General features: G+C 45.0%; 1 protein-coding gene across 1 annotated transcript in view; it reads left to right on the top strand.

Moving 5' to 3' along the window:
• AMPD3 (adenosine monophosphate deaminase 3) overlaps positions 1-24,674 on the top strand; it is a 446,942-nt gene that overhangs the window by 417,098 nt on the left and 5,170 nt on the right. Inside the window, exon 14 of the mRNA XM_088476082.1 lies at positions 23,601-23,711. Coding sequence (XP_088332208.1) covers positions 23,601-23,711 — 111 coding nt within the window. The remainder of the gene's footprint in view (positions 1-23,600; positions 23,712-24,674) is intronic.

The following is a 24,674-nucleotide window of genomic DNA, read 5'->3' as shown; positions in this document are numbered from 1 at the left end:
TGCAGGCTGTTTGTGTATAAGGTGTATAGAATGAGGTGCAGGCTGTGTGTATGTGTAAGATGTATAGAATGAGCTGCAGGCTGTGTGTGTGTATAAGGTGTATAGAATGAGCTGCAGGCTGTGTGTGTATAAGGTGTATAGAATGAGCTGCAGGCTGTGTGTGTATAAGGTGTATAGAATGAGCTGCAGGCTGTGTGTATATAAGGTGTATAGAATGACCTGCAGGCTGTGTGTGTATAAGGTGTATAAAATGACCTGCAGGCTGTGTGTGTATAAGGTGTATAGAATGAGCTGCAGGCTGTGTGTGTGTGTATAAGGTATATAGAATGAGCTGTAGGCTATGTGTGTGTGTATAAGGTGTATAGATTGAGCTGCAGGCTGTGTGTGTATAAGGTGTATAGAATGAGGTGCAGGCTGTGTGTGTGTGTATAAGGTATATAGAATGAGCTGTAGGCTATGTGTGTGTGTATAAGGTGTATAGAATGAGCTGCAGGCTGTGTGTGTGTATAATGTGTATAGAATGAGCTGCAGGCTGTGTGTGTGTATAATGTGTATAGAATGAGCTGCAGGATGTGTGTGTGTATAAGGTGTATAGAATGAGCTGCAGGATGTGTGTGTGTATAAGGTGTATAGATTGAGCTGAAGGCTGTGTGTGTATAAGGTGTATAGAATGAGCTGCAGGCTGTGTGTGTATAAGGTGTATAGAATGAGCTGCAGGCTGTGTGTGTGTATAAGGTGTATAGAATGAGCTGCAGGCTGTGTGTGTGTATAAGGTGTATAGAATGAGCTGCAGGCTGTGTGTGTGTATAAGGTGTATAGAAGGAGCTGCAGGCTGTGTGTGTGTGTATAAGGTGTATAGAATGAGCTGCAGGCTGTGTGTGTGTGTATAAGGTGTATAGAATGAGCTGCAGGCTGTGTGTGTATAAGGTGTATAGAATGAGCTGCAGGCTGTGTGTATAAGGTGTATAGAATGAGCTGCAGGCGGTGTGTGTGTATAAGGTGTATAGAATGAGCTGCAGGCTGTGTGTGTGTATAAGGTGTATAGAATGAGCTGCAGGATGTGTGTGTGTATAAGGTGTATAGAATGAGCTGCAGGCTCTGTGTGTATAAGGTGTATAGAATGAGCTGCAGGCTGTGTGTATAAGGTGTATAGAATGAGCTGCAGGCTGTGTGTATAAGGTGTATAGAATGAGCTGCAGGCTGTGTGTGTGTATAAGGTGTATAGAATGAGCTGCAGGCTGTGTGTGTATAAAGTGTATAGAATGAGCTGCAGGCTGTGTGTGTGTATAAGGTGTATAGAATGAGCTGCAGGCTGTGTGTGTTTATAAGGTGTATAGAATGAGCTGCAGACTGAGTGTGTATAAGGTGTATAGAATGAGCTGCAGGATGTGTGTGTATAAAGTGTATAGAATGAGCTGCAGGCTGTGTGTGTGTATAAGGTGTATAGAATGAGCTGCAGGCTGTGTGTGTGTATAAGGTGTATAGATTGAGCTGCAGGCGGTGTGTGTGTATAAGGTGTATAGAATGAGCTGCAGGCGGTGTGTGTGTATAAGGTGTATAGAATGAGCTGCAGGCTGTGTATATATAAGGTGTATAGAATGACCTGTAGGCTGTGTGTGTATAAGGTGTATAGAATGAGCTGCAAACTGTGTGTGTATAAGGTGTATAGAATGAGCTGCAGGCTGTGTGTGTAAGGTGTATAGAATGAGCTGCAGGCTGTGTGTATAATGTGTATAGAATGAGCTGCAGGCTGTTTGTGTATAAGGTGTATAGAATGAGGTGCAGGCTGTGTGTATGTATAAGATGTATAGAATGAGCTGCAGGCTGTGTGTGTGTATAAGGTGTATAGAATGAGCTGCAGGCTGTGTGTGTATAAGGTGTATAGAATGAGCTGCAGGCTGTGTGTGTATAAGGTGTATAGAATGAGCTGCAGGCTGTGTGTATATAAGGTGTATAGAATGACCTGCAGGCTGTGTGTGTATAAGGTGTATAAAATGACCTGCAGGCTGTGTGTGTATAAGGTGTATAGAATGAGCTGCAGGCTGTGTGTGTGTGTATAAGGTATATAGAATGAGCTGTAGGCTATGTGTGTGTGTATAAGGTGTATAGATTGAGCTGCAGGCTGTGTGTGTATAAGGTGTATAGAATGAGGTGCAGGCTGTGTGTGTGTGTATAAGGTGTATAGAATGAGCTGCAGGCTGTGTGTGTGTATAAGGTGTATAGAATGAGCTGCAGGCTGTGTGTGTGTATAAGGTGTATAGAATGAGCTGCAGGCTGTGTGTGTGTATAAGGTGTATAGAATGAGCTGCAGGCTGTGTGTATGTATAAGGTGTATAGAATGAGCTGCAGGCTGTGTGTGTATAAGGTGTATAGAATGAGCTGCAGGCTGTGTGTGTGTATATAAGGTGTATAGAATGAGCTGCAGGCTGTGTGTGTGTATAAGGTGTATAGAATGAGCTGCAGGCTGTGTGTATGTGTATATGGTGTATAGAATGAGCTGCAGGCTGTGTGTGTGTGTATAAGGTGTATAGAACGAGCTGCAGGCTGTGTGTGTGTATAAGGTGTATAGAATGAGCTGCAGGCTGTGTGTGTGTATAAGGTGTATAGAATGAGCTGCAGGCTGTGTGTGTGTATATGATGTATAGAATGAGCTGCAGGCTGTGTGTGTATAAGGTGTATAGAATGAGCTGCACGCTGTGTGTGTATTAGGTGTATAGAATGAGCTGCAGGCTGTGTGTGTATAAGGTGTATAGAATGAGCTGCAGGCGGTGTGTGTGTATAAGGTGTATAGAATGAGCTGCAGGCTGTGTATATATAAGGTGTATAGAATGACCTGTAGGCTGTGTGTGTATAAGGTGTATAGAATGAGCTGCAAACTGTGTGTGTATAAGGTGTATAGAATGAGCTGCAGGCTGTGTGTGTAAGGTGTATAGAATGAGCTGCAGGCTGTGTGTGTGTATATGGTGTATAGAATGAGCTGCAGGCGGTGTGGGTGTATAAGGTTTATATAATGAGCTGCAGGCTGTGTGTATAAGGTGTATAGAATGAGCTGCATGCTGTGTGTGTGTATAAGGTGTATAGAATGAGCAGCAGACTGTGTGTGTATAAGGTCTGTATAGTGAGCTGCAGGCTGTGTGTGTATAAGGTGTATAGAATGAGCTGCAGGCTGTGTGTATAAGGTGTATAGAATGAGCTGCAGACTGTGTGTGTGTGTATAAGGTGTATAGAATGAGCTGCAGGCTGTGTGTGTGTGTATAAGGTGTATAGAATGAGATGCTGGCTGTGTGTGTGTATAAGGTGTATAGAATGAGCTGTAGGCTGTGTGTGTATAAGGTGTATAGAATGAGCTGCAGGCTGTGTGTATAAGGTGTATAGAATGAGATGCAGGCTGTGTGTGTGTATAAGGTGTATAGAATGAGCTGCAGGCTGTGTGTGTATAAGGTGTATAGAATGAGCTGCAGGCTGTGTGTGTATAAGGTGTATAGAATGAGCTGCAGGCTGTGTGTATAATGTGTATAGAATGAGCTGCAGGCTGTGTGTGTGTATAATGTGTATAGAATGAGCTGCAGGATGTGTGTGTGTATAAGGTGTATAGATTGAGCTGAAGGCTGTGTGTGTATAAGGTGTATAGATTGAGCTGAAGGCTGTGTGTGTATAAGGTGTATAGAATGAGCTGCAGGCTGTGTGTGTATAAGGTGTATAGAATGAGCTGCAGGCTGTGTGTGTGTATAAGGTGTATAGAATGAGCTGCAGGCTGTGTGTGTGTGTGTATAAGGTGTATAGAAGGAGCTGCAGGCTGTGTGTGTGTGTATAAGGTGTAAAGAATGAGCTGCAGGCTGTGTGTATAAGGTGTATAGAATGAGCTGCAGGCTGTGTGTGTGTATAAGGTGTATAGAATGAGCTGCAGGATGTGTGTGTGTATAAGGTGTATAGAATGAGCTGCAGGCTCTGTGTGTATAAGGTGTATAGAATGAGCTGCAGGCTGTGTGTGTATATGGTGTATAGAATGAGCTGCAGGCTGTGTGTATAAGGTGTATAGAATGAGCTGCAGGCTGTGTGTGTGTATAAGGTGTATAGAATGAGCTGCAGGCTGTGTGTGTATAAAGTGTATAGAATGAGCTGCAGGCTGTGTGTGTGTATAAGGTGTATAGAATGAGCTGCAGGCTGTGTGTGTTTATAAGGTGTATAGAATGAGCTGCAGGCTGTGTGTGTGTATAAGGTGTATAGAATGAGCTGCAGACTGAGTGTGTATAAGGTGTATAGAATGAGCTGCAGGCTGTGTGTGTATAAAGTGTATAGAATGAGCTGCAGGCTGTGTGTGTATATAAGGAGTATAGAATGAGCTGCAGGCTGTGTGTGTGTATAAGGTGTATAGAATGAGCTGCAGGCTGTGTGTGTGTATAAGGTGTATAGAATGAGCTGCAGGCGGTGTGTGTGTATAAGGTGTATAGAATGAGCTGCAGGCGGTGTGTGTGTATAAGGTGTATAGAATGAGCTGCAGGATGTGTGTGTGTGTATAAGGTATATAGAATGAGCTGTAGGCTATGTGTGTGTGTATAAGGTGTATAGAATGAGCTGCAGGCTGTGTGTATAAGGTGTATAGAATGAGCTGCAGACTGTGTGTGTGTGTATAAGGTGTATAGAATGAGCTGCAGGCTGTGTGTGTGTGTGTGTATAAGGTGTATAGAATGAGATGCTGGCTGTGTGTGTGTATAAGGTGTATAGAATGAGCTGTAGGCTGTGTGTGTATAAGGTGTATAGAATGAGCTGCAGGCTGTGTGTATAAGGTGTATAGAATGAGATGCAGGCTGTGTGTGTGTATAAGGTGTATAGAATGAGCTGCAGGCTGTGTGTGTGTATAAGGTGTATAGAATGAGCTGCAGGCTGTGTGTGTATAAGGTGTATAGAATGAGCTGCAGGCTGTGTGTATAAGGTGTATAGAATGAGCTGCAGGCTGTGTGTGTGTATAATGTGTATAGAATGAGCTGCAGGATGTGTGTGTGTATAAGGTGTATAGATTGAGCTGAAGGCTGTGTGTGTATAAGGTGTATAGATTGAGCTGAAGGCTGTGTGTGTATAAGGTGTATAGAATGAGCTGCAGGCTGTGTGTGTATAAGGTGTATAGAATGAGCTGCAGGCTGTGTGTGTGTATAAGGTGTATAGAATGAGCTGCAGGCTGTGTGTGTGTATAAGGTGTATAGAATGAGCTGCAGGCTGTGTGTGTGTGTGTATAAGGTGTATAGAAGGAGCTGCAGGCTGTGTGTGTGTATAAGGTGTATAGAAGGAGCTGCAGGCTGTGTGTATAAGGTGTATAGAATGAGCTGCAGGCTGTGTGTGTATAAGGTGTATAGAATGAGCTGCAGGCGGTGTGTGTGTATAAGGTGTATAGAATGAGCTGCAGGATGTGTGTGTGTATAAGGTGTATAGAATGAGCTGCACGCTCTGTGTGTATAAGGTGTATAGAATGAGCTGCAGGCTGTGTGTGTATATGGTGTATAGAATGAGCTGCAGGCTGTGTGTATAAGGTGTATAGAATGAGCTGCAGGCTGTGTGTGTATAAAGTGTATAGAATGAGCTGCAGGCTGTGTGTGTGTATAAGGTGTATAGAATGAGCTGCAGGCTGTGTGTGTTTATAAGGTGTATAGAATGAGCTGCAGGCTGTGTGTGTGTATAAGGTGTATAGAATGAGCTGCAGACTGAGTGTGTATAAGGTGTATAGAATGAGCTGCAGGCTGTGTGTGTATAAAGTGTATAGAATGAGCTGCAGGCTGTGTGTGTATATAAGGAGTATAGAATGAGCTGCAGGCTGTGTGTGTGTATAAGGTTTATAGAATGAGCTGCAGGCTGTGTGTGTGTATAAGGTGTATAGAATGAGCTGCAGGCGGTGTGTGTGTATAAGGTGTATAGAATGAGCTGCAGGCTGTGTGTGTGTATAAGGTGTATAGAATGAGCTGCAGGCTGTGTGTGTGTATAAGGTGTATAGAATGAGCTGCAGGCTGTGTGTGTATAAAGTGTATAGAATGAGCTGCAGGCTGTGTGTGTGTATAAGGTGTATAGAATGACCTGCAGGCTGTGTGTGTATAAGGTGTAGAGAATGAGCTGCAGGCTGTGTGTATAAGGTGTATAGAATGAGCTGCAAACTGTGTGTGTGTAAGGTGTATAGAATGAGCTGCAGGCTGTGTGTGTGTATATGGTGTATAGAATGAGTTGCAGGCGGTGTGGGTGTATAAGGTTTATATAATGAGCTGCAGGCTGTGTGTATAAGGTGTATAGAATGAGCTGCAGGCTGTGTGTGTGTATAAGGTGTATAGAATGAGCTGCAGGCGGTGTGTGTATAAGGTGTATAGAATGAGCTGCAGGCTGTGTGTATAAGGTGTATAGAATGAGCTGCAGGCTGTGTGTATAAGGTGTATAGAATGAGCTGCTGTGTGTGTGTGTATAAGGTGTATAGAATGAGCTGCAGGCTGTGTGTGTGTATAAGGTGTATAGAATGAGCTGCAGACTGTGTGTGTGTGTGTATAAGGTGTATAGAATGAGCTGCAGGCTGTGTGTGTATAGGGTGTATAGAATGAGCTGCAGGCTGTGTGTGTGTATAAGGTGTATAGAATGAGCTGCAGACTGTGTGTGTGTGTGTGTGTGTATAAGGTGTATAGAATGAGCTGCCGGCTGTGTGTGTATAAGGTGTATAGAATGAGCTGCAGGCTGTGTGTGTGTATAAGCTGTATAGAATGAGCTGCCGGCTGTGTGTGTATAAGGTGTATAGAATGAGCTGCAGACTGTGTGTGTGTGTGTGTATAAGGTGTATAGAATGAGCTGCAGGCTGTGTGTGTATAAGGTGTATAGAATGAGCTGCAGGCTGTGTGTGTATAATGTGTATAGAATAAGCTGCAGGCTGTGTGTGTGTATAAGGTGTATAGAATGAGCTGCAGACTGTGTGTATATAAAGTGTATAGAATGAGCTGCAGGCTGTGTGTGTATATAAAGTGTATAGAATGAGCTGCAGGCTGTGTGTGTGTATAAGGTGTATAGAATGAGCTGCAGGCTGTGTGTGTGTATAAGGTGTATAGAATGAGCTGCAGGCTGTGTGTGTGTATAAGGTGTATAGAATGAGCTGCAGGCTGTGTGTGTATAAAGTGTATAGAATGAGCTGCAGGCTGTGTGTGTGTATAAGGTGTATAGAATGAGCTGCAGGCTGTGTGTGTGTATAAGGTGTATATAATGAGCTGCAGGCGGTGTGTGTGTATAAGGTGTATAGAATGAGCTGCAGGCGGTGTGTGTGTATAAGGTGTATAGAATGAGCTGCAGGCTGTGTATATATAAGGTGTATAGAATGACCTGCAGGCTGTGTGTGTATAAGGTGTATAGAATGAGCTGCAGGCTGTGTGTGTGTATAAGGTGTATAGAATGAGCTGCAGGCTGTGGGTGTATAAGGTGTATAGAATGAGCTGCAGGCTGTGTGTATAAGGTGTATAGAATGAGCTGCAAACTGTGTGTATAAGGTGTATAGAATGAGCTGCAGGCTGTGTGTGTAAGGTGTATAGAATGAGCTGCAGGCTGTGTGTGTGTATATGGTGTATAGAATGAGCTGCAGGCGGTGTGGGTGTATAAGGTTTATATAATGAGCTGCAGGCTGTGTGTATAAGGTGTATAGAATGAGCTGCAAGCTGTGTGTGTGTATAAGGTGTATAGAATGAGCAGCAGACTGTGTGTGTATAAGGTCTGTATAGAGAGCTGCAGGCTGTGTGTGTATAAGGTGTATAGAATGAGCTGCAGGCTGTGTGTATAAGGTGTATAGAATGAGCTGCAGACTGTGTGTGTGTGTATAAGGTGTATAGAATGAACTGCAGGCTGTGTGTGTATAAGGTGTATAGAATGAGCTGCAGGCAGTGTGTGTGTATAAGGTGTATAGAATGAGCTGCAGGCTGTGTGTGTATAAGGTGTATAGAATGAGCTGCAGGCTGTGTGTATAAGGTGTATAGAATGAGCTGCAGGCTGTGTGTATAAGGTGTATAGAATGAGCTGCAGGATGTGTGTGTGTATAAGGTGTATAGAATGAGCTGCAGGCTCTGTGTGTATAAGGTGTATAGAATGAGCTGCAGGCTGTGTGTGTATAAGGTGTATAGAATGAGCTGCAGGCTGTGTGTATAATGTGTATAGAATGAGCTGCAGACTGTGTGTGTATAAGGTGTATAGAATGAGCTGCAGGCTGTGTGTGTGTATAAGGTGTATAGAATGAGCTGCAGGCTGTGTGTGTGTATAAGGTGCATAGAATGAGCTGCAGGCTGTGTGTGTGTATAAGGTGTATAGAATGAGCTGCAGGCTGTGTGTGTGTATAAGGTGTATAGAATGAGCTGCAGGCTGTGTATAATGTGTATAGAATGAGCTGCAGGCTGTGTGTATGTGTATAAGGTGTATAGAATGAGCTGCAGTCTGTGTATATATAAGGTGTATAGAATGAGCTGCAGGCTGTGTGTGTGTATATAAGGTGTATAGAATGAGCTGCAGGCTGTGTGTGTGTATAAGGTGTATAGAATGAGCTGCAGGATGTGTGTGTGTATAAGGTGTATAGAATGAGCTGCAGGCTGTGTGTGTGTATAAGGTGTATAGAATGAGCTGCAGACTGTGTGTGTATAAGGTGTATAGAATGAGCTGCAGGCTGTGTGTGTGTATAAGGTGTATAGAATGAGCTGCAGGCTGTGTGTGTGTATAAGGTGTATAGAATGAGCTGCAGGCTGTGTGTGTGTATAAGGTGTATAGAATGAGCTGCAGTCTGTGTGTATATGGTGTATAGAATGAGCTGCAGGCTGTGTGTGTGTGTATAAGGTGTATAGAATGAGCTGCAGGCTGTGTGTGTATAAGGTGTATAGAATGAGCTGCAGGCTGTGTGTATAAGGTGTATAGAATGAGCTGCAGACTGTGTGTGTGTGTATAAGGTGTATAGAATGAGCTGCAGGCTGTGTGTGTATAAGGTGCATAGAATGAGCTGCAGGCTGTGTGTTTATAAGGTGTATAGGATGAGCTGCAGGCTGTGTGTGTGTGTATAAGGTGTATAGAATGAGCTGCAGGCTGTGTGTGTATAAGGTGTATAGAATGAGCTGCAGGCTGTGTGTATGTGTATAAGGTGTATAGAATGAGCTGCAGTCTGTGTGTATATAAGGTGTATAGAATGAGCTGCAGGCTGTGTGTGTGTATATAAGGTGTATAGAATGAGCTGCAGGCTGTGTGTGTATATAAGGTGTATATAATGACCTGCAGGCTATGTGTATAAGGTGTATAGAATGAGCTGCAGGCTGTGTATGTGTATAAGGTGTATAGAATGAGCTGCAGGCTGTGTGTGTGTATAAGGTGTATAGAATGAGCTGCAGGCTGTGTGTGTGTGTGTATAAGGTGTATAGAATGAGCTGCAGGCTGTGTGTGTGTATAAGGTGTATAGAATGAGCTGCAGGCTGTGTTTGTGTATAAGGTGTATAGAATGAGCTGCAGGCTGTGTGTGTATAAGGTGTATAGAATGAGCTGCAGGCTGTGTGTATGTGTATAAGGTGTATAGAATGAGCTGCAGTCTGTGTGTGTATAAGGTGTATAGAATGAGGTGCAGGCTGAGTGTATGTATAAGATGTATAGAATGAGCTGCAGGCTGTGTGTGTGTATAAGGTGTATAGAATGAGCTGCAGGCTGTGTGTGTATAAGGTGTATAGAATGACCTGCAGGCTGTGTGTGTATAAGGTGTATAGAATGAGCTGCAGGCTGTGTGTGTGTGTATAAGGTATATAGAATGAGCTGTAGGCTATGTGTGTGTGTATAAGGTGTATAGAATGAGCTGCAGGCTGTGTGTATAAGGTGTATAGAATGAGCTGCAGGCTGTGTGTGTGTGTATAAGGTGTATAGAATGAGCTGCAGGCTGTGTGTGTGTGTATAAGGTGTATAGAATGAGCTGCAGGCTGTGTGTGTGTGTATAAGGTGTATAGAATGAGCTGCAGGCTGTGTGTGTATAAGGTGTATAGAATGAGCTGCAGGCTGTGTGTATAAGGTGTATAGAATGAGCTGCAGGCTGTGTGTGTATAAGGTGTATAGAATGAGCTGCAGGTTGTGTGTATGTATAAGATGTATAGAATGAGCTGCAGGCTGTGTGTGTGTATAAGGTGTATAGAATGAGCTGCAGGCTGTGTGTGTATAAGGTGTATAGAATGAGCTGCAGGCTGTGTGTGTATAAGGTGTATAGAATGAGCTGCAGGCTTTGTGTGTATAAGGTGTATAGAATGAGCTGCAGGCTGTGTGTGTGTATATAAGGTGTATAGAATGAGCTGCAGGCTGTGTGTGTATATAAGGTGTATAGAATGACCTGCAGGCTGTGTGTATAAGGTGTATAGAATGAGCTGCAGGCTGTGTGTGTGTATAAGGTGTATAGAATGAGCTGCAGGCTGTGTGTGTGTGTATAAGGTGTATAGAATGAGCTGCAGGCTGTGTGTGTATATGGTGTATAGAATGAGCTGCAGGCTGTGTGTGTGTATAAGGTGTATAGAATGAGCTGCAGGCTGTGTGTGTGTATAAGGTGTATAGAATGAGCTGCAGGCTGTTTGTGTGTGTATAAGGTGTATAGAATGAGCTGCAGTCTGTGTGTGTGTATAAGGTGTATAGAATGAGCTGCAGGCTGTGTGTGTATAAGGTGTATAGAATGAGGTGCAGGCTGTGTGTATGTATAAGATGTATAGAATGAGGTGCAGGCTGTGTGTATGTATAAGATGTATAGAATGAGCTGCAGGCTGTGTGTGTGTATAAGGTGTATAGAATGAGCTGCAGGCTGTGTGTGTATAAGGTGTATAGAATGAGCTGCAGGCTGTGTGTGTATAAGGTGTATAGAATGACCTGCAGGCTGTGTGTGTATAAGGTGTATAGAATGACCTGCAGGCTGTGTGTGTATAAGGTGTATAAAATGACCTGCAGGCTGTGTGTGTATAAGGTGTATAGAATGAGCTGCAGGCTGTGTGTGTGTGTATAAGGTGTATAGAATGAGCTGCAGGCTGTGTGTGTGTATATAAGGTGTATAGAATGAGCTGCAGGCTGTGTGTGTATAAGGTGTATAGAATGAGCTGCAGGCTGTGTGTGTGTATAAGGTGTATAGAATGAGATGCAGGCTGTGTGTGTGTATAAGGTGTATAGAATGAGCTGCAGGCTGTGTGTATGTATAAGGTGTATAGAATGAGCTGCAGGCTGTGTGTGTATAAGGTGTATAGAATGAGCTGCAGGCTGTGTGTGTGTATATGATGTATAGAATGAGCTGCAGGCTGTGTGTGTATAAGGTGTATAGAATGAGCTGCAGGCTGTGTGTGTATTAGGTGTATAGAATGAGCTGCTGGCTGTGTGTGTGTGTATAAGGTGTATAGAATGAGCTGCAGGCTGTGTGTGTGTATAAGGTGTATAGAATGAGCTGCAGGCTGTGTGTGTGTATAAGGTGTATAGAATGAGCTGCAGGCTGTGTGTGTGTATAAGGTGTATAGAATGAGCTGCAGGCTGTGTGTGTGTGTATAAGGTGTATAGAATGAGCTGCAGGCTGTGTGTGTATAAGGTGTATAGAATGAGATGCAGGCTATGTGTGTGTGTATAAGGTGTATAGAATGAGCTGCAGCCTGTGTGTATAAGGTGTATAGAATGAGCTGCAGACTGTGTGTGTGTGTGTGTGTGTATAAGGTGTATAGAATGAGCTGCAGGCTGTGTGTGTATAAGGTGTACAGAATGAGCTGCAGGCTGTGTGTGTGTATAAGGTGTATAGAATGAGCTGCAGGCTGTGTGTGTGTATAAGGTGTATAGAATGAGCTGCAGGCTGTGTGTGTATAAGGTGTATAGAATGACCTGCAGGCTGTGTGTGTATAAGGTGTAGAGAATGAGCTGCAGGCTGTGTGTATAGGGTGTATAGAATGAGCTGCAAACTGTGTGTGTGTAAGGTGTATAGAATGAGCTGCAGGCTGTGTGTGTGTATATGGTGTATAGAATGAGTTGCAGGCGGTGTGGGTGTATAAGGTTTATATAATGAGCTGCAGGCTGTGTGTATAAGGTGTATAGAATGAGCTGCAGGCTGTGTGTGTGTATAAGGTGTATAGAATGAGCTGCAGGCGGTGTGTGTATAAGGTGTATAGAATGAGCTGCAGGCTGTGTGTATAAGGTGTATAGAATGAGCTGCAGGCTGTGTGTATAAGGTGTTTAGAATGAGCTGCAGGCTGTGTGTGTGTATAAGGTGTATAGAATGAGCTGCTGTGTGTGTGTGTATAAGGTGTATAGAATGAGCTGCAGGCTGTGTGTGTGTATAAGGTGTATAGAATGAGCTGCAGACTGTGTGTGTGTGTGTGTGTATAAGGTGTATAGAATGAGCTGCAGGCTGTGTGTGTATAGGGTGTATAGAATGAGCTGCAGGCTGTGTGTGTGTATAAGGTGTATAGAATGAGCTGCAGGCTGTGTGTATAAGGTGTATAGAATGAGCTGCAGACTGTGTGTGTGTGTGTGTATAAGGTGTATAGAATGAGCTGCAGGCTGTGTGTGTGTATAAGGTGTATAGAATGAGCTGCAGGCTGTGTGTGTATTAGGTGTATAGAATGAGCTGCTGGCTGTGTGTGTGTGTATAAGGTGTATAGAATGAGCTGCAGGCTGTGTGTGTGTATAAGGTGTATAGAATGAGCTGCAGGCTGTGTGTGTGTATAAGGTGTATAGAATGAGCTGCAGGCTGTGTGTGTGTATAAGGTGTATAGAATGAGCTGCAGGCTGTGTGTGTGTGTATAAGGTGTATAGAATGAGCTGCAGGCTGTGTGTGTATAAGGTGTATAGAATGAGATGCAGGCTATGTGTGTGTGTATAAGGTGTATAGAATAAGCTGCAGCCTGTGTGTATAAGGTGTATAGAATGAGCTGCAGACTGTGTGTGTGTGTGTGTGTGTATAAGGTGTATAGAATGAGCTGCAGGCTGTGTGTGTATAAGGTGTACAGAATGAGCTGCAGGCTGTGTGTGTGTATAAGGTGTATAGAATGAGCTGCAGGCTGTGTGTGTGTATAAGGTGTATAGAATGAGCTGCAGGCTGTGTGTGTATAAGGTGTATAGAATGACCTGCAGGCTGTGTGTGTATAAGGTGTAGAGAATGAGCTGCAGGCTGTGTGTATAGGGTGTATAGAATGAGCTGCAAACTGTGTGTGTGTAAGGTGTATAGAATGAGCTGCAGGCTGTGTGTGTGTATATGGTGTATAGAATGAGTTGCAGGCGGTGTGGGTGTATAAGGTTTATATAATGAGCTGCAGGCTGTGTGTATAAGGTGTATAGAATGAGCTGCAGGCTGTGTGTGTGTATAAGGTGTATAGAATGAGCTGCAGGCGGTGTGTGTATAAGGTGTATAGAATGAGCTGCAGGCTGTGTGTATAAGGTGTATAGAATGAGCTGCAGGCTGTGTGTATAAGGTGTTTAGAATGAGCTGCAGGCTGTGTGTGTGTATAAGGTGTATAGAATGAGCTGCTGTGTGTGTGTGTATAAGGTGTATAGAATGAGCTGCAGGCTGTGTGTGTGTATAAGGTGTATAGAATGAGCTGCAGACTGTGTGTGTGTGTGTGTGTATAAGGTGTATAGAATGAGCTGCAGGCTGTGTGTGTATAGGGTGTATAGAATGAGCTGCAGGCTGTGTGTGTGTATAAGGTGTATAGAATGAGCTGCAGGCTGTGTGTATAAGGTGTATAGAATGAGCTGCAGACTGTGTGTGTGTGTGTGTATAAGGTGTATAGAATGAGCTGCAGGCTGTGTGTGTGTATAAGGTGTATAGAATGAGCTGCAGGCTGTGTGTGTATAATGTGTATAGAATGAGCTGCAGGCTGTGTGTGTATATAAGGTGTATAGAATGACCTGCAGGCTGTGTGTATAAGGTGTATAGAATGAGCTGCAGGCTGTGTGTGTGTATAAGGTGTATAGAATGAGCTGCAGGCTGTGTGTGTGTGTATAAGGTGTATAGAATGAGCTGCAGGCTGTGTGTGTATAAGGTGCATAGAATGAGCTGCAGGCTGTGTGTTTATAAGGTGTATAGGATGAGCTGCAGGCTGTGTGTGTGTGTGTATAAGGTGTATAGAATGAGCTGCAGGCGGTGTGGGTGTATAAGGTTTATATAATGAGCTGCAGGCTGTGTGTATAAGGTGTATAGAATGAGCTGCAAGCTGTGTGTGTGTATAAGGTGTATAGAATGAGCAGCAGACTGTGTGTGTATAAGGTCTGTATAGAGAGCTGCAGGCTGTGTGTGTATAAGGTGTATAGAATGAGCTGCAGGCTGTGCGTATAAGGTGTATAGAATGAGCTGCAGACTGTGTGTGTGTGTATAAGGTGTATAGAATGAACTGCAGGCTGTGTGTGTATAAGGTGTATAGAATGAGCTGCAGGCAGTGTGTGTGTATAAGGTGTATAGAATGAGCTGCAGGCTGTGTGTGTATAAGGTGTATAGAATGAGCTGCAGGCTGTGTGTATAAGGTGTATAGAATGAGCTGCAGGCTGTGTGTATAAGGTGTATAGAATGAGCTGCAGGATGTGTGTGTGTATAAGGTGTATAGAATGAGCTGCAGGCTCTGTGTGTATAAGGTGTATAGAATGAGCTGCAGGCTGTGTGTGTATAAGGTGTATAGAATGAGCTGCAGGCTGTGTGTATAATGTGTATAGAATGAGCTGCAGACTGTGTGTGTATAAGGTGTATAGAATGAGCTGCAGGCTGTGTGTGTGTATAAGGTGTATAGAATGAGCTGCAGGCTGTGTGTGTGTATAAGGTGCATAGAATGAGCTGCAGGCTGTGTGTGTGTATAAGGTGTATAGAATGAGCTGCAGGCTGTGTGTGTGTATAAGGTGTATAGAATGAGCTGCAGGCTGTGTATAATGTGTATAGAATGAGCTGCAGGCTGTGTGTATGTGTATAAGGTGTATAGAATGAGCTGCAGTCTGTGTATATATAAGGTGTATAGAATGAGCTGCAGGCTGTGTGTGTGTATATAAGGTGTATAGAATGAGCTGCAGGCTGTGTGTGTGTATAAGGTGTATAGAATGAGCTGCAGGATGTGTGTGTGTATAAGGTGTATAGAATGAGCTGCAGGCTGTGTGTGTGTATAAGGTGTATAGAATGAGCTGCAGGCTGTGTGTGTGTATAAGGTGTATAGAATGAGCTGCAGGCTGTGTGTGTGTATAAGGTGTATAGAATGAGCTGCAGGCTGTGTGTATATGGTGTATAGAATGAGCTGCAGGCTGTGTGTGTGTGTATAAGGTGTATAGAATGAGCTGCAGGCTGTGTGTATAAGGTGTATAGAATGAGCTGCAGGCTGTGTGTATAAGGTGTATAGAATGAGCTGCAGACTGTGTGTGTGTGTATAAGGTGTATAGAATGAGCTGCAGGCTGTGTGTGTATAAGGTGCATAGAATGAGCTGCAGGCTGTGTGTTTATAAGGTGTATAGGATGAGCTGCAGGCTGTGTGTGTGTGTGTATAAGGTGTATAGAATGAGCTGCAGGCTGTGTGTGTATAAGGTGTATAGAATGAGCTGCAGGCTGTGTGTGTGTATAAGGTGTATAGAATGAGCTGCAGGCTGTGTGTGTATAAGGTGTATAGAATGAGCTGCAGGCTGTGTGTGTGTATAAGGTGTATAGAATGAGCTGCAGGCTGTGTGTGTATAAGGTGTATAGAATGAGCTGCAGGCTGTGTGTGTGTATAAGGTGTATAGAATGAGCTGCAGGCTGTGTGTGTATAAGGTGTATAGAATGAGCTGCAGGCTGTGTGTATGTGTATAAGGTGTATAGAATGAGCTGCAGTCTGTGTGTATATAAGGTGTATAGAATGAGCTGCAGGCTGTGTGTGTGTATATAAGGTGTATAGAATGAGCTGCAGGCTGTGTGTGTATATAATGACCTGCAGGCTGTGTGTATAAGGTGTATAGAATGAGCTGCAGGCTGTGTATGTGTATAAGGTGTATAGAATGAGCTGCAGGCTGTGTGTGTGTATAAGGTGTATAGAATGAGCTGCAGGCTGTGTGTGTGTGTGTATAAGGTGTATAGAATGAGCTGCAGGCTGTGTGTGTGTATAAGGTGTATAGAATGAGCTGCAGGCTGTGTTTGTGTATAAGGTGTATAGAATGAGCTGCAGGCTGTGTGTGTATAAGGTGTATAGAATGAGCTGCAGGCTGTGTGTATGTGTATAAGGTGTATAGAATGAGCTGCAGTCTGTGTGTGTATAAGGTGTATAGAATGAGGTGCAGGCTGAGTGTATGTATAAGATGTATAGAATGAGCTGCAGGCTGTGTGTGTGTATAAGGTGTATAGAATGAGCTGCAGGCTGTGTGTGTATAAGGTGTATAGAATGACCTGCAGGCTGTGTGTGTATAAGGTGTATAGAATGAGCTGCAGGCTGTGTGTGTGTGTATAAGGTATATAGAATGAGCTGTAGGCTATGTGTGTGTGTATAAGGTGTATAGAATGAGCTGCAGGCTGTGTGTATAAGGTGTATAGAATGAGCTGCAGGCTGTGTGTGTGTGTATAAGGTGTATAGAATGAGCTGCAGGCTGTGTGTGTATAAGGTGTATAGAATGAGCTGCAGGCTGTGTGTACAAGGTGTATAGAATGAGCTGCAGGCTGTGTGTATAAGGTGTATAGAATGAGCTGCAGGATGTGTGTGTGTATAAGGTGTATAGAATGAGCTGCAGGCTCTGTGTGTATAAGGTGTATAGAATGAGCTGCAGGCTGTGTGTGTATAAGGTGTATAGAATGAGCTGCAGGCTGTGTGTATAATGTGTATAGAATGAGCTGCAGGCTGTGTGTGTGTATAAGGTGCATAGAATGAGCTGCAGACTGTGTGTGTATAAGGTGTATAGAATGAGCTGCAGGCTGTGTGTGTGTATAAGGTGTATAGAATGAGCTGCAGGCTGTGTGTGTGTATAAGGTGTATAGAATGAGCTGCAGGCTGTGTGTGTGTATAAGGTGTATAGAATGAGCTGCAGGCTGTGTGTGTGTATAAGGTGTATAGAATGAGCTGCAGGCTGGGTATAATGTGTATAGAATGAGCTGCAGGCTGTGTGTATGTGTATAAGGTGTATAGAATGAGCTGCAGGCTGTGTGTGTATATATAAGGTGTATAGAATGAGCTGCAGGCTGTGTGTGTGTATAAGGTGTATAGAATGAGCTGCAGGCTGTGTGTGTGTATAAGGTGTATAGAATGAGCTGCAGACTGTGTGTGTATAAGGTGTATAGAATGAGCTGCAGGCTGTGTGTGTGTATAAGGTGTATAGAATGAGCTGCAGGCTGTGTGTGTGTATAAGGTGTATAGAATGAGCTGCAGTCTGTGTGTATATGGTATATAGAATGAGCTGCAGGCTGTGTGTGTGTGTATAAGGTGTATAGAATGAGCTGCAGGCTGTGTGTGTATAAGGTGTATAGAATGAGCTGCAGGCTGTGTGTATAAGGTGTATAGAATGAGCTGCAGACTGTGTGTGTGTATATAAGGTGTATAGAATGAGCTGCAGGCTGTGTGTGTATAAGGTGCATAGAATGAGCTGCAGGCTGTGTGTTTATAAGGTGTATAGGATGAGCTGCAGGCTGTGTGTGTGTGTGTATAAGGTGTATAGAATGAGCTGCAGGCTGTGTGTGTATAAGGTGTATAGAATGAGCTGCAGGCTGTGTGTGTGTATAAGGTGTATAGAATGAGCTGCAGGCTGTGTGTGTATAAGGTGTATAGAATGAGCTGCAGGCTGTGTGTGTGTATAAGGTGTATAGAATGAGCTGCAGGCTGTGTGTGTATAAGGTGTATAGAATGAGCTGCAGGCTGTGTGTATGTGTATAAGGTGTATAGAATGAGCTGCAGTCTGTGTGTATATAAGGTGTATAGAATGAGCTGCAGGCTGTGTGTGTGTATATAAGGTGTATAGAATGAGCTGCAGGCTGTGTGTGTATATAAGGTGTATATAATGACCTGCAGGCTGTGTGTATAAGGTGTATAGAATGAGCTGCAGGCTGTGTGTGTGTATAAGGTGTATAGAATGAGCTGCAGGCTGTGTGTATGTGTATATGGTGTATAGAATGAGCTGCAGGCTGTGTGTGTGTATAAGATGTATAGAATGCGCTGCAGGCTGTGTGTGTATAAGGTGTATACAATGAGCTGCAGGCTGTGTGTGTGTGTGTATAAGGTGTATAGAATGAGCTGCAGGCTGTGTGTGTGTATAAGGTGTATAGAATGAGCTGCAGGCTGTGTTTGTGTATAAGGTGTATAGAATGAGCTGCAGGCTGTGTGTGTATAAGGTGTATAGAATGAGCTGCAGGCTGTGTGTATGTGTATAAGGTGTATAGAATGAGCTGCAGTCTGTGTGTATATAAGGTGTATAGAATGAGCTGCAGGCTGTGTGTGTGTATATAAGGTGTATAGAATGAGCTGCAGGCTGTGTGTGTATATAAGGTGTATATAATGACCTGCAGGCTGTGTGTATAAGGTGTATAGAATGAGCTGCAGGCTGTGTGTGTGTATAAGGTGTATAGAATGAGCTGCAGGCTGTGTGTATATAAAGTGTATAGAATGAGCTGCAGGCTGTGTGTGTGTATAAGGTGTATAGAATGAGCTGCAGGCTGTGTGTGTGTATAAGGTGTATAGAATGAGCTGCAGGCTGTGTGTGTGTATAAGGTGTATAGAATGAGCTGCAGACTGTGTGTGTATAAGGTGTATAGAATGAGCTGCAGGCTGTGTGTGTATAAAGTGTATAGAATGAGCTGCAGGCTGTGTGTGTGTATAAGGTGTATAGAATGAGCTGCAGGCGGTGTGTGTGTATAAGGTGTATAGAATGAGCTGCAGGCGGTGTGTGTGTATAAGGTGTATAGAATGAGCTGCAGGCGGTGTGTGTGTATAAGGTGTATAGAATGAGCTGCAGGCTGTGTATATATAAGGTGTATAGAATGACCTGCAGGCTGTGTGTGTATAAGGTGTATAGAATGAGCTGCAGGCTGTGTGTGTGTATAAGGTGTATAGAATGAGCTGCAGGCTGTGGGTGTATAAGGTGTATAGAATGAGCTGCAGGCTGTGTGTATAAGGTGTATAGAATGAGCTGCAAACTGTGTGTATAAGGTGTATAGAATGAGCTGCAGGCTGTGTGTGTAAGGTGTATAGAATGAGCTGCAGGCTGTGTGTGTGTATATGGTGTATAGAATGAGCTGCAGGTGGTGTGGGTGTATAAGGTTTATATAATGAGCTGCAGGCTGTGTGTATAAGGTGTATAGAATGAGCTGCAAGCTGTGTGTGTGTATAAGGTGTATAGAATGAGCAGCAGACTGTGTGTGTATAAGGTCTGTATAGAGAGCTGCAGGCTGTGTGTATAAGGTGTATAGAATGAGCTGCAGGCTGTGTGTATAAGGTGTATAGAATGAGCTACAGACTGTGTGTGTGTGTATAAGGTGTATAGAATGAACTGCAGGCTGTGTGTGTATAAGGTGTATAGAATGAGCTGCAGGCAGTGTGTGTGTGTATAAGGTGTATAGAATGAGCTGCAGGCTGTGTGTGTATAAGGTGTATAGAATGAGCTGCAGGCTGTGTGTATAAGGTGTATAGAATGAGCTGCAGGCTGTGTGTATAAGGTGTATAGAATGAGCTGCAGGATGTGTGTGTGTATAAGGTGTATAGAATGAGCTGCAGGATGTGTGTGTGTATAAGGTGTATAGAATGAGCTGCAGGCTCTGTGTGTATAAGGTGTATAGAATGAGCTGCAGGCTGTGTGTGTATAAGGTGTATAGAATGAGCTGCAGGCTGTGTGTATAATGTGTATAGAATGAGCTGCAGACTGTGTGTGTATAAGGTGTATAGAATGAGCTGCAGGCTGTGTGTGTGTATAAGGTGTATAGAATGAGCTGCAGGCTGTGTGTGTGTGTATAAGGTGTATAGGATGAGCTGCAGGCTGTGTGTGTGTGTGTGTATAAGGTGTATAGAATGAGCTGCAGGCTGTGTGTGTGTATAAGGTGTATAGAATGAGCTGCAGGCTGTGTATAATGTGTATAGAATGAGCTGCAGGCTGTGTGTATGTGTATAAGGTGTATAGAATGAGCTGCAGTCTGTGTATATATAAGGTGTATAGAATGAGCTGCAGGCTGTGTGTGTGTATATAAGGTGTATAGAATGAGCTGCAGGCTGTGTGTGTGTATAAGGTGTATAGAATGAGCTGCAGGATGTGTGTGTGTGTATAAGGTGTATAGAATGAGCTGCAGGCTGTGTGTGTGTATAAGGTGTATAGAATGAGCTGCAGACTGTGTGTGTATAAGGTGTATAGAATGAGCTGCAGGCTGTGTGTGTGTATAAGGTGTATAGAATGAGCTGCAGGCTGTGTGTGTGTATAAGGTGTATAGAATGAGCTGCAGGCTGTGTGTATATGGTGTATAGAATGAGCTGCAGGCTGTGTGTATAAGGTGTATAGAATGAGCTGCAGGCTGTGTGTGTGTATAAGGTGTATAGAATGAGCTGCAGGCTGTGTGTGTATAAGGTGCATAGAATGAGCTGCAGGCTGTGTGTTTATAAGGTGTATAGGATGAGCTGCAGGCTGTGTGTGTGGGTGTATAAGGTGTATAGAATGAGCTGCAGGCTGTGTGTGTATAAGGTGTATAGAATGAGCTGCAGGCTGTGTGTGTGTATAAGGTGTATAGAATGAGCTGCAGGCTGTGTGTGTATAAGGTGTATAGAATGAGCTGCAGGCTGTGTGTGTGTATAAGGTGTATAGAATGAGCTGCAAGCTGTGTGTGTATAAGGTGTATAGAATGAGCTGCAGGCTGTGTGTGTGTATAAGGTGTATAGAATGAGCTGCAAGCTGTGTGTGTATAAGGTGTATAGAATGAGCTGCAGGCTGTGTGTGTGTATAAGGTGTATAGAATGAGCTGCAGGCTCTGTGTGTATAAGGTGTATAGAATGAGCTGCAAGCTGTGTGTGTATAAGGTGTATAGAATGAGCTGCAGGCTGTGTGTATAATGTGTATAGAATGAGCTGCAGGCTGTGTGTGTATAAGGTGTATAGAATGAGCTGCAGGATGTGTGTGTGTATAAGGTGTATAGATTGAGCTGAAGGCTGTGTGTGTATAAGGTGTATAGAATGAGCTGCAGGCTGTGTGTGTATAAGGTGTATAGAATGAGCTGCAGGCTGTGTGTGTGTATAAGGTGTATAGAATGAGCTGCAGGCTGTGTGTGTGTATAAGGTGTATAGAATGAGCTGCAGGCTGTGTGTATATAAGGTGTATAGAATGAGCTGCAGGCTGTGTGTATATAAAACATAACTTAATTCTGTGTTTAGATTTGGGTCCCATTCCCAAGATATCTCATTATGGTATACACATAATCCAAAATCCCCCTGGTCCCAAGATGAGGGAGACTCCACCTCATCTTTCTCAACAAATCTAATGTTGCTGAACCATCACCGGGTTCTCAATGCCCAGAACATGTCATTTGTTACTCAATTGAAGTTACTAGACCCATCATAGTGGCCTTGGTGTCCCCAAATGTATTAGGGAGAGGGGGCCTGGACTACACACCCTAACTACTTGTAATGGGATGTGCTACTTAGCTGAGACTTAGTACTACAACATAAACAAAAAGAGACCATTAGTTATAATAAATGTAACCATTATACATTGTATACGAGGTTATTGGCATAAAGTTGGCCAAAGTTATGAGCTTCCCCACCAAGGTCAAGGTAATCATTGGGTAAGTCCCTAATATTATAAGGGTTCATGTCTGGGGCATGGGGCACCCCCAAACCAGCCCAGCCAGGCTCTGCCTCTCATGAACGTCCCATGCCGGGCTTTGCCTCTCATGCACGTCCCATGCCGGGCTCTGGCCCCTCATGCACGTCCCATGCCGGGCTCTGGCCCCTCATGCACGTCCCATGCCGGGCTCTGGCCCCTCATGCACGTCCCATGCCGGGCTCTGGCCCCTCATGCACGTCCCATGCCGGGCTCTGGCCCCTCATGCACGTCCCATGCCGGGCTCTGGCCCCTCATGCACGTCCCATGCCGGGCTCTGGCCCCTCATGCACGTCCCATGCCGGGCTCTGGCCCCTCATGCACGTCCCATTCCGGGCTCTGCCTCTCATGCACGTCCCATGCCGGGCTCTGCCTCTCATGCACGTCCCATGCCGGGCTCTTCCTCTCATGCACGTCCCATGCCGGGCTCTTCCTCTCATGCACGTCCCATGCCGGGCTCTTCCTCTCATGCACGTCCCATGCCGGGCTCTGCCTCTCATGCACGTCCCATGCCGGGCTCTGCCTCTCATGCACGTCCCATGCCGGGCTCTGCCTCTCATGCACGTCCCATGCCGGGCTCTGGCCCTCATGCACGTTCCATGCTGGGCTCTTCCTCTCATACAAGTCCCATGCCGGGCTCTGGCCCTCATGCACGTCCCATGCCGGGCTCTGGCCCTCCTGCACGTCCCATGCGGGCTCTTCCTCTCATGCACGTCCCATGCCAGGCTCTGGCCCTCATGCACGTCCCATGCCAGGCTCTGCCTCTCATGCACGTCCCATGCCAGGCTCTGCCTCTCATGCACGTCCCATGCCAGGCTCTGGCCCTCATGCACGTCCCATGCCAGGCTCTGCCTCTCATGCACGTCCCATGCCAGGCTCTGCCTCTCATGCACGTCCCATGCCAGGCTCTGGCCCTCATGCACGTCCCATGCCAGGCTCTGGCCCTCATGCACATCCCATGCCAGGCTCTGGCCCTCATGCACGTCCCATGCCAGGCTCTGCCTCTCATGCACGTCCCATGCCAGGCTCTGGCCCTCATGCACGTCCCATGCCAGGCTCTGGCCCTCATGCACGTCCCATGCGGGCTCTTCCTCTCATGCACGTCCCATGCCAGGCTCTGGCCCTCATGCACGTCCCATGCCAGGCTCTGGCCCTCATGCACGTCCCATGCGGGCTCTTCCTCTCATGCACGTCCCATGCCAGGCTCTGGCCCTCATGCACGTCCCATGCCAGGCTCTGCCTCTCATGCACGTCCCATGCCAGGCTCTGGCCCTCATGCACGTCCCATGCCAGGCTCTGGCCCTCATGCATGTCCCATGCGGGCTCTTCCTCTCATGCACGTCCCATACCAGGCTCTGGCCCTCATGCACCATGCCAGGCCCCCTATAGTTATACTGACACTTTCTATCTCACATACTGTAACAGAGAGTTAGTGATTTGTACTCAGGGGTTTTACTCATAGAAAAACACTTTATAACTCACTTAGAAAAGCTCAGACCTTATCTCTTTGCGTAAGCGTACCTAATTGTCCACGTAGCTCACTCACAGGCCCATGTTCGGCACCTGGCACTGCCAGCCTGTGGGATTGTGGGTCAAACTGGACATGCGCCTGGTGGAAAATAATTGTTTCCGTTCATTCTAGTTCCACCCGACTTACTCACTTCCCACATTTCTCCTACAATAATTCTCAGTATCCTGCGGCTTTATTCCTGGCTTACCGAGACTATTAGAGTGTGGGGGCGTCCGGCTGTACAGATCTCAGGGCTAGCAGGCCACCAGCCTCACATTCACAATTAAATACATTTTATTAGACTCTTTGCAATACATATTTTATATGGAATTACTGACAGAGCTAAACTTTGCAGGAGGCACTAATGGAGGAATACGCCATCGCAGCCCAAGTATGGAAGCTGAGTACTTGTGACTTGTGTGAGATTGCGAGAAACAGCGTCCTGCAGAGCGGCCTTTCAGACGCGGTCAGTAAATCAATGTGATGTGTAGTCTCCTTGATAACACTACGACAATTGTGATGTGAACACAAAGAAAGCGTACGCTCTGCGGTTTGAGAAATGATGGGGCAGAAACGTTAATGTTTCCCGTATGTCGCGGATTCGCTCTGTGATTGGGAGCTGAGGTTGGCAGCGAGCGACTTAGCCTCACCCAGCGACAGGTTTAGCGCCAGCTACACACAACTCAGTCTCACCTGCAATTTCTCACTATCAGCTCATTAATGCAGCCATTGAGAATGAATTCAACTAAGGGGCTGATGCAGAGAGAGACGCATCACACAGACGCAGCGGCTGGGCGATGTTATGTAATGATATGCCGCAGGAGATATACAAGCATCACATAACACATTACTCAGCACAGGCAGCTGCTGCGCCCTAGTTGCATCGCATTGCGATTTAGACCCATTTTCAGCAAAAAAGACGCCCAACACTAGCAGAGCTGGCCAGGGCCTGACGGCTCACTCATGCCGGGATATCACGCTGTGTAGTGACGCCAGATGTATGAGGACACATGTATGAGGAACAAAACAATATATAGTGCACACTGTGGTGTAACTTAGCGCTTTTAGGTGAAACGATTTTCAAACTCACACTTTAGGGCTGACATAGAGGCATTGGGCATTACTTACACCGATGTCCTTTGTGGTCACACAAGCTATGAAGAATGATGGTCTGGACTGGTCCTTGGTCCTAATTGTCCCAGCTGTAGTATTAGGGACTTCTGTTAGGGATTCTCCTTTGACGTTTAGTCATTCATATAGGATGACACAAATAACCAGACATCGCGCACATCACTTGGGTGGGTTATATCGGATGAGCACAGGTGGATTATTATACTCACCAGTGATCATTGTTCTGCAGAGATACGATTTTTTACTTAGCGTAAAATCTCTTCCGTGAAGTCCATCTGGGGGATGCTGGTACTCGGGG

Source organism: Taudactylus pleione, unplaced genomic scaffold, assembly GCF_031769625.1.
Source record: "Taudactylus pleione unplaced genomic scaffold, aTauple2 ptg000182l, whole genome shotgun sequence".
Taxonomy (NCBI): Eukaryota; Metazoa; Chordata; class Amphibia; order Anura; family Myobatrachidae; genus Taudactylus; species Taudactylus pleione.
The sequence above is the reverse complement of the archived record's forward strand: the minus strand, read 5'-3'. Positions and strand labels throughout refer to the sequence as shown.